The sequence below is a fragment of the Ahaetulla prasina genome, chromosome 3 (genome assembly GCF_028640845.1).
Source record: "Ahaetulla prasina isolate Xishuangbanna chromosome 3, ASM2864084v1, whole genome shotgun sequence".
Classification (NCBI taxonomy): Eukaryota; Metazoa; Chordata; class Lepidosauria; order Squamata; family Colubridae; genus Ahaetulla; species Ahaetulla prasina.
Window position 1 is genome coordinate 184,732,299 of NC_080541.1, and position 10,472 is coordinate 184,742,770.

The following is a 10,472-nucleotide window of genomic DNA, read 5'->3' on the forward strand; positions in this document are numbered from 1 at the left end:
GATTAGAAAAACATTGAGCAAGGGAGATAGGTAGTTCACTTTTAGCTAGAGATCACATTCAGAGCACCTGATAAATCATTCTCTTGTCAGTTTATGTCACAATATTGGGTAGCAGTTTCATGGTGTATAATTTTAATTATGTCAGAAATCTAATTGATACCTTTCAAAACTTTCTTGCTATTAATAATAAAATGAGAGTAATATATGTATGGATATAAAATCAATTTAATATCAGTGATATTAAATTTAACAGCATAAGAGGAGTAAAAATATTACCAAACAATTTCATTCAATACTAATCAAATATTATTATGGTCATAGACCAGCATATATTTACCACTAAATTTGTTATACCCTGCACTTCCTCCAGAACTTCATATATAACATTTCCTCTTCAACTGTTTCCATACAAAAGCATCCTAGCAAAATTGGCTGAGAAGGTCCAAATAGCCAATTGAATTTTCATTACTGAGGGTGAATCTAGGACTTCCCACTCCCAAAAAGTACTGCTACATGTAGTGCTACTGATGTGAAATTAATGCAGTGTAGTCCAGTCATTTAATTCTTGAAATTTTGACTGTTATTCTATTGCAAAATCTTAATTGTGATATAAACAGACTGTAATATCTGAACTAAGAATCCTTAAGCTTCTCTGACACTATTTTATGAATTAATAAAATTAGGAAAAATTTCACTGGTGTTCTTATCTATAATGAATTGGTATAATTTGGAAAAGTCTGTTAATTATAAGAATGATTATAGCTATAACTGTAGAGGAAAATTATCTTTTAGAGGGAGAAAACACTGTTCCTATCATCTTCAATCAGCTAAGGTGTCATATTGCTGATCTTTAAAGGAAATGATAACTTTATATGCTCTTGTTTATAGAAAAAGAAAATGAATTTTACTGTTGGGGAACTTGTTTGTAATAGTGATAAAAATAGTTTTAAAAGAAAAACTTCCATACAAAAAGTGAAGTCTAAGATGATTTTTTAAAAAATCAAAATATTCCTCTATGAAGAAATAATGGGTGGAATACACACAATCGTATGTTTTGTTATTTTGCTTGAAATTGATTTTGTTCTCAAATCTTGATGGTTTTCCCAATTTCTCTGCCATCCTTTATATTCAGCAGCATTATGATTTTGCCCCTGAGGCTATAGATATATTAAAGTCTAGGAGAGGATATTTAGTATCAGTTGAAATGTTCCTCTATGAAAGAAACTCCCTAAGCATGATACTGTGTGGCAAGGTAGCCTGACATTTATTTCTTAAATATTCCTGAAGAGAAAAAAAAAGTAAAAATATTGAAAAAAGTTAAGTCACAAAATCAAATGTTTTATAAATAACTTGGTGTATTTGTTTTCTTATAGACCGCCCTGGCCTAATGAATGTTAAACAAGTGGAGGCAATACAGGACAATATTCTCCAAGCTCTTGAGTTCCATCTACAAGCTAATCACCCAGACATTCAATACCTCTTTCCTAAGTTGCTGCAAAAAATGGCTGACTTGAGACAGTTAGTGACTGAGCATGCACAGTTGGTGCAGAAGATCAAAAAGACAGAGACAGAGACTTCTCTGCACCCTCTCTTACAGGAAATCTACAAGGACATGTACTGAGCAGCTTATATTTATCAGATAGGTGAAAGCCATGGAATCCAGCAAATGCTTGTATATTAGCAAAGAAATCCCTGCGTCTTCCATTTCTTCACTAGAACTACTTTTACTAGATGATTGGTCTATGCTGTATATGGTGACTTACAGTGGAAAATTGGAAATTTACCATTGGGTATAGACCAGAGAGCTTCCGTTAACATACACTAAATGAAACTTAATTTGTTGCTACAGTTCAGCTCTTAGCACAATTCCAGAACTGCTGAGGCAATTTACACACACCCTGTAAATTGTACTTGAATTGTTATATTAGATAAATATGAATTGTGCCCAAATTAATATAGCAAGCAGTACCTTGAATTGGCAGGTACAGAAATAGCACTTCATTGTAATTGTGTTACATATTATTTTTATATTTCAAAAATTTTGGCTGGCCCTAAGTGTAAATTATAGGATACTACAAGGAAATATGCGAATATATAAATTTTCCAGAGAAATATCCAAGTGTTGCATGAAGAGTATGAACACTCCTTGCAGAAATTCTTTTACTGGAAAGGCCTTTAGTTTTTAACCTCAGTGCACAAAAATAGATTATGTGTTCTGGCTGAAAGGCTTGTCTTCTACATGAGTTTTTACATGCCTCTGCTCATTCTATACTGCAGATCGTTGAAGCTCTTCATGAATTAGTACAATGCTTGCTTATTTACATAGAAAAATGGGTTTTCCTCTCCCTCGCTGTTCAGGTACTTGCCCGGTAAAGAGCTGGGTCTGAAAAAGCGTGGGAACGGTGTTTTCTCTTGGATGATAGCTGCCAAAACACATTTGCATCCTTCATTTCAGCTAAAGTAGCTTTGATGTTGTCTAAACTTTGAGAAAAAAAGATTCATCCTGATCACCTGAGTGATCAGGTTCACTTTCGGGGAGGGGAGAATACAGTGTAAGAAAGATTTTAAAAGGCAGCAGTCAGATTCCTGTGAAATCGGGATGATTTATGGATGGTAAATAGAGTCAATAGTATTTTATTTTGTGATCTGTGGTGCAACTTCTTATCATGTCCTTTTCAAGAGGAGGATTCCTAATAATTGCACTTGTGTCTTTCCCACAAGCACAAACACATTATACACCCTTTCATAATCAGTAATTAGGAATACAGGTAGTCCTTGACTTACAACCATAATTGGGATCAGAATTTCTATTGCTAAGCAAGGCAGTTGTTCAGTGAGTCATGCCTGATTTTATGACTTTTTTGCCACAGTTAAGTGAATCATTGCAATCAGTAAGTGACTCTGGCTTCCCTCGTTGAGTTTGCTTGTTGAAAGCTGGCTGGGAAAGTTGTAAATGGCTGTCACATGACCCTGAAACAATGCCACTATTATAAATGCATGCCGGTTGCCAAGTGCCCAAATTTTGATCATATGAATGATGTAACTGTCGTAACTGCAAGGCCTGGTCATAAGTAATTTCTTCAGTGCCATTGTAACTTCAAATGGTCACTAAAGAAATGGTTGTAAGTCAAGGACAACTTGATTGTTTTATGGTAAGTTTTCTATGTTCGGGCTGCATTTAACAATTCTTTCTCAATGGATCTTGTCAAAAATGCATGACAATTTACTGTACTTTTCAGAGTATAAGATGCACCCCTCTCCATAAAACAGGGTGGAAATGTTGGTGCATCTTATACACCTAGTACAGCCATTTTTGGCCTCCCGAAGCCCCGCCCCATGCGTCCCATTTTTGCGAAAAATAGGCCCATTTTTTGCAAAAACGGTGCACAGAAGCTTTGGGAGGCATGCAGAGTGCTCCTGTGGGCTGGAGAAGGCAAAAACTTTTTTTCCCTTGCTTATCTCTTCAAAATTTTGGTGCGTCTTATACACCGGTGTCTTATAGTCCAAAAAATATGGTAATATTTCCCAAGCATTTGAATTAGGTTACAATACAATTTTGGTTCCTTTTCCTTTCATGATTGTTCCTGCTTTATTCCACAGGTGTGCCAGATAACTTTTGTTAATATAATTTATCAGCATAGATCTTCTTTACTATAGAAGATTCTTGGGTGTGAGGACTTTGTCACGTTGATATGCCAGTAATAATGGAGTTATTATGTCTACACCATGTCGATGTAATGTGGAGTTTGTTGGACTTCTTTCTTTTGTCACTTCCAATGTGTCTTGAGTGCAGAATAGATCAACATGGTGCTTACATGTGGTATTAAGAACATTGTCATGTAATTGTGGTGATGTTTTTCTTGCTACATTGTTAAGTGGATTCTTAACTTTCAGAGAAGAAAAATTATTATAAAAAGAACCATTAATACCAAAAATAGTACATCTACAAATGTATACAGCAACAGAAGTTTAAATGATGCAAAAATTACTTAAATTGGCTGGTGGTCCTGACATGTAGATTTTCTGCTTGTTCTACATAATACTTTAGTTTTTCATTTCTGGATTTGGATATAGAAATTGACAAAGAATTTTCAGTCTTAATTCATGACACTAATAAGTAACAATATTTTCAAACTAACTTTTTTTTAAAAAGTACTATCATTCTTTGGGGGAAAGGGACTTATGAAGCAGTGTTTAGCAAGAACTTTACATGGAGGAAGCCTCCAATTCACAATATCAGTTAAAACAGAAGTGTCGCTAAACCAGAGGTGGGCGTAGTTAGTGCAAGATGCATCCGGCCCATGGGCCGCAAGTTTGACACCCCTGAGTTAAAAGAACCATGAGGCAAGTGATCTTCAAAGAGAAATAATTAAATGGAAATTTGACCTGGGCACCCATGTTGCTTAGATTTTATTATAATCTAGGTAATTTACTATCAACTTTTTAACAAAAACCAGAATCAATTTTGCAAACTGTAAATACTCTTGCAACCAAAGCACATATTTTTGGTAATAGACTTACGTTAACAACTTGCCTAATAGGTGCATTTAACTAGGATTTCTGATTAGATTGATGAAGCTAGTGAAAAATGGATTTATAATTTTCTCCAGTTTTTTATGTTTGTGGTTGCAGAAAGTATCTTTTTAGAAATATATTTTTATAAATATTGATCCTTTCTTTGCAAGCCAACCTAAAAATCCAGAAAACTAGACCTGTAGGAGACAGGTAAAATATGTTTGGCTGGTGGTAATGCTTTAACATTTTTAAGGGACCGTGTACTCATCTATGCAGAAATAAATTATTTGGATATTGTTTTGCAGCCATAATATCCCTCAGTTAATTTTTCTGCTTCAAATGTTTTTCCATGTGCTCCAATTTCAGACTGCCAATACGATAGTGCTATGTTTTTCTATAGTTGAACCCATAATAGTTATCCATAATAGATCTCCGTGTATAGGATAGTTTCATTAATCAATCTGACATGATAGCTACCATGTATAACTAGCCAGAATGTTGTTTTCCTTGTTAACTTAAGGGGAAGCAAAGTCTCTTCTTCCAACTCAGCACAGATGTACAGCATTTGCTTTTGTTGTATCTCTATTTCCAGAATGAAATAAGTGGGAAGTTCTACCTCTACCTTGCAGGAGTGATGTGAAATGTGTTTTATTATGAGAATTCATGCTTTTGGAGCCACAGGTGGGCAAATCACTAAAAAAAAAAATGGCTTGTGATTTTTATATTTCAGCATCTGCCTTAGACCTTCATTTTAGCCATTCCTACTGAAGGCCTCTTTTCCCTGCATCTTGCTGTTCCTCAGGAGATGCAGGACAAATATTTGCAGCACTAGAAGAGTCTGCACCTTTTTTTTTTTTTTTTGCTGAGAGTGTGATGGCAGAACAATGTAGCAATCCTCAAACTGAAATGTATATTTTTGCTAGAAGTTCAAATTTCAGATGTTTTAAAACAAATAGGGACTGACAATATAAAAAATAGAAATAAATATTTAAGAAACAATTACAGTGTAGCTTTTCTTTTACTTACTTCTAACCTTAGCTTCCCTGAGGACATATTAATTTTTCTGTTACAAATTTTACAGAAATGCTTAACAGTATCTCTCAGTCACAATGTATTATGCAATTTTGAGTAATGGTAATTTTTAAACTTAAAATCTTTTTAGGGCAAAATACATTTCTGGTCCTTGGGGGTTTTCATTTGTTTTACTCTGAATGTGAATCTTTTTTTAAAAAACAACAACAACTGTATTTAAACTGAAATAGAAGCATCCTGAAACACAAAAGCAAATTTAAGATATACTTTTGGAAGTACAAATATAAAAATGATTATTTTTGTCTCTAGCGTTAATTTAGACTTTCAGGTATAAAATAGATCACATACTGTACCTTAATGTTTTCCTATATGCAAATACCATGAAATGCCATTAGTTTCAGAATCTTGTGTTTATACACATAGATCAATCTGCATGTATAAAGCAGCCTTCAGTAACCCTCAGGAGGCTGTCAGTGTGACGTGCTGTTAATCCAAACCATAACATTTTGTTTGTGTAGACTTTGTTCAGTTCAATACACATAGTTTTAGGCCAAACTAACTACAATTTCAGCTCAGACATAAGAGCTGATAAATATGATGCTGACAGAAAATTCCAAAATTTGTACAAATGATATTTCATTGAGCAAACTAGGTTATACTTCTGAGAACAGATATATGTGATTTCAGTGCATGATTCTACATAGTTGTGCAGGTTATTTCATTGAAAACTTTGAAAATATTGCTTCATAAGTGTAAAATACTTCAGTTTTCATTTTAATAAGACTAGTTTGGCAGCAGATCCTTATCTAATTGGATAAATGGGACCTTATGGTAACTGTTTAATCCCCTTCTAGCTTAAGCAGTTGTTAACAATTGCTTTATGAAATCCATTGTTTCCAATGCATGAAAATGTTTGGTACATAAGTTAAATTAACTTCTAAGAATGCGCAGGACTCCTGGAGGAATTCAAGCTTACAGTGCTTGTAGCTGTTTCACATAATATCAAAAAGACATACATAATATAGCTACTGCATCTGATATTATCTGATATTGAAATATACAGTGATCTATTTGTACGTACTATATGCATTGGAAATATGCATTGGCTCTATGGGAGCGGTCTGCAGGTTCTGAAAGAAATATGAGGAAAATATTTAAGGAAGCATGAGGAGAAAAAAAAAACAAAAGGAGAAAAGTAATATTTTAACTTATTGGTGAGTAAGGAAAGGAAAGGTGTCCCTGCAGATTTTACTCCGCTAGTCATTGCCAACTATAGGGGGTGGTGTTCATCTCCATTTCGAGGCCATGCTGTCCAAATACATTTCTACCGTCATGGCCAGCATGATGTCATGGAACACTGTTTCCTCCCCACCAAAGCAGTACTTATTTACCTAGTTGCATTCGCATGCTTTCAAACTGGGCAGGAGCTAGGCGAAAATGGGCACTCACACCTGTCACATGATGCTGTCAGGTCTTCAACCCAGGCTGTTGGCTTCCCAACCAAAAAGTCTAGCATCTTAACCGCCGAGCCATTGCGCTGCCTTTTTGGTGAGTAGAGTAACCATATCCAGTTAAAGACTTTTATGCATAGAACCTAAGGACATGCTGATTTAATAGGGGACATAACTAATATATTAAGAAATATATTAATAAGAAACTGCGTTGTTCCTTTCCCACATTCCCACTCTCATCTCATAATGAATTATTCAAAATAGTGCCTATAAGTAATGGTAGTAAGAGAAAGAAATGATATGACCAGAGATTTCCATTAAGTCCACATGTATCAACCTATTGGTATGAATACATTTTATTATTTTTCAATAGACTGAGAAAGAATGAATAGTATGTGTAGCCTACTTCTTTTTTGCGCAGGCTAAGGAATAAGCTGACTGATTCTCAGTGGGATAGCTCAGTGTGATGAACAACTTTTGCACTCTTCTGTTAGCTGGCAAGAGAAGGAACTGACTGGTTGATGCCGTTTCTTGTTCTCATCAGAGTTGTCAAAGGTGAAGGGCATCTGTATGACTAGTTTGCAAATACTTTGAAGTAATAAGGAATGGAAACAGTACCGTGTAGAAGTGTCCTAATTATCCAGGATGTGTTCTCTTAAAGATTATTCTTTTAATTATGAAACATTGAAGATATAAATAGTAATTACAGAAATGAATAAACACTACTGACTAGTTCCTAAAACTGGCATTTCTATAAGTTCTTATCTAGACAATGTCTTTGTATTTTTAAAGATCCTGATATTGGAAGCATCTCATAGATTTGCTTCAGTGACTTTAACAACAGCTGCATAAGATCAGCATTATTCCGTAGCAGATATAAATTGGAAGGATGCAGTTAGTGACTAGATTTGAATCTGACAAAAATGCTATGAACTAAGTCACATTCTCCCAGTTATGCATGTATGCTTCTATACCCCAAAATTAACATGCTTACCTTCCAGACATGTTTGTAGCAAGAGAATGTATGAAGCATTTTGAGTACAAAAGAGTGCCTTAAGAATCCTAAATGTTATGATATGCAAGTTTTGAACTGGAGGTTTCTAATTCATGTTCTTGGCTTTACATGTGTGCCAATAAATTTACATCACAAAGATAACTATAGCTGAGGTCTCATATATTTTGAATCCTAGCACTGTGATGGTGAACCTATGGCACTGTGGCACATGGAACCCTATTGGTGGGCACGCAATCTCAGCTCCAGCGCGCATGCGTGTGCTGGCCAGCTGATTTTCAGGCCTTCTGGGCCCACCAGAAGTCAGGAAACATGTTGTTTCCAGCCTCCGAGGTGTGTGTGGGGGGAAGGCTGTTTTCTCCCTCCCCAGGCTCCTAGAAAGGCTCGGGAGCCTGGGGAGAGCAAAAAATGGGCCTTCTGGTCCCACCGGCAGTCGGCAAACAGACAGTTTCCGGCCTCCGGAGGGCTTCCGGGGAAGTGGGGAAGACCATTTTAATAATAATAATAATAATAATAATAATAATAATAATAATAATAATAATAATAATAATAATAATAATAATAATAATAATAATAATAATAATATTTTAATTTATAGACCGCCCTTCTCCCAAAGGACTCAGGGCGGTGAACAGCCAGTTAAAATACAGAAAACAAACCCATACAATATTAAGAACTACCCATAAAAAACTTATTCAATTGGCGAAGCTAAAATACAATTACACCCTATAAAATCACTAAAATTTAAAACCCCCAATAAATCAATTTAAAAGTTTAAAAAATTAAGCCAGTCCAGCAAGACGAAACAAATAGGTTTTAAGTTCGCGGCGAAAGGTCCTAAGGTTGGGCAGTTGTCGGAGTCCAGGGGGAAGCTCGTTCCACAGGGTAGGAGCCCCCACAGAGAAGGCCTCCCCCTGGGGGCCGCCAGTCGACATTGTTTGGCTGACAGCACCCTAAGGAGTCCCTCTCTGTGAGAACGCACCGGTCGCTGGGAGATTGAAGCCGGCAGAAGACGGTCCCGTAAATATCCCAGTCCTAAGCCATGGAGCGCTTTAAAGGTCGTCACCAATACCTTGAAGCGCACCCGGAAGACCACAGGTAGCCAGTGCAGTCTGCACAGGATAGGTGTTATGTGGGAGCTCCGTGCTGCTCCCTCAATAACCCGTGCAGCCGCATTCTGGACTAACTGGAGTCTCCGAGTGCTCTTCAAGGGGAGCCCCATGTAGAGAGCATTGCAATAGTCCAGTTTTTTTACCCTTACCAGGCTCCTTTCCAATTTTTACCCTCACCAGGCTCCTAGAAAGGCTCTGGAGCCTGGGGAGAGCAAAAAATGGGCCTACCAGGCCCACCATGCCATCACCTGCCAAAAGCAGGGGGAGCGCAGGGCAGGGGGCATAGAATTATGGGTGTGGGCATGTGTGTGTGTGCATGACCCCCCCCACTCCCCCCGCTTTTGGCACCCGATGGCAAAAAGATAATCCATCACTGTCCTACAATTTGACTATTTTAAATATATGATTGTTCTGCGTTCCCCTGCCATACTTTTAGCATTATAACATCCTAAGTTCATTTATTTCTGGCAAGAGAGCACTGAATCCATGTAATGTTTGATTACTTATAAATGTGCAAGCAGAAGATGCATCCTAAAACTGCACAATTGCAGGATATACCTACAGGAAATGATCTACCGTATATACTCGAGTATAAGCCGAGTTTTTCAGCACGTTTTTTGTGCTGAAAAACGTCCCCTCGGCTTATACTCGAGTCTACGTCTTCGGGAACCCCGCACAGGAGGGGGTACCGAACGGACTCCCATGGGAGGGACGGGGAGCGGGCCCGCCGAGGTCTCGCGGGATTTGTCGCCCCCAGGCCGGCCCCTATTCCCGTGTCTGGTGGGCGGACGGCACAAACTTGGCGGGCTGTGCATTGGCGCGGGGAAGCCCTGGTGGTGCAGTGTTCCCGTTCGCCCTGGCCTCCGTCCTCCGATCTCCTGCGCTGGGAGCGAGCGAGCGAGCCAGCGAGCAACCGGGCACCGCGGACTTTGGCAAGGAGGAAGGTGGGAGGAAGCGGAGCTGCCGGCTGTGGGGGGCGTGCAAAAGGAGCGAGCGTGGAAAGGCCTTTTTGTGTGTGTGTGTGTGCGTGTGTGTGTGCGCCTGTGTGCCCTAGGGAGGGAAGCGGAGCTGCCGGCTGTGGGGGGGTTGAGGGGCGTGCAAGAGGAGCGCGCCTCCTCCTCTTCCTCCACGCTCGCTCCTCTTGCACGCCCCTCAACCCCACCATCCCCCACCCTCTCCGCGCGTGAAGGTCACCTCCTCCCTCTTCCAGGCGGCGGCGGCGGCGGCCCCGGCGGCGGCGGCGGCGGCTCCGAGCGGAGCGCCACAGCCGGCAGCTCCGCTTCCCTCCCACCGGTCCCAGTCCAGCCGAACGGTGAAAGCGACATGCCGAGCGCCGCTCCGCTTTCACCG

At 38.9% G+C, this 10,472-nt stretch overlaps 1 protein-coding gene across 9 annotated transcripts in view; it reads left to right on the top strand.

Annotated features, from left to right (window-relative positions):
• Nucleotides 1-10,005, top strand: part of PPARD (peroxisome proliferator activated receptor delta) — a 69,672-nt gene extending 59,667 nt beyond the window's left edge. For 8 of the 9 annotated variants that reach the window (XM_058175313.1, XM_058175312.1, XM_058175311.1 and 5 more), the window contains one exon: nt 1,374-10,004. In XM_058175313.1, coding sequence (XP_058031296.1) covers nt 1,374-1,621 — 248 coding nt within the window. In that variant the 3' untranslated portion in view covers nt 1,622-10,004. Of the gene's footprint in view, nt 1-1,373 lie in introns of all 9 variants that reach the window. The other variant, XM_058175318.1, reaches the window with a different exon arrangement.
• The last annotated feature ends 467 nt before the right edge of the window (nt 10,006-10,472 follow it).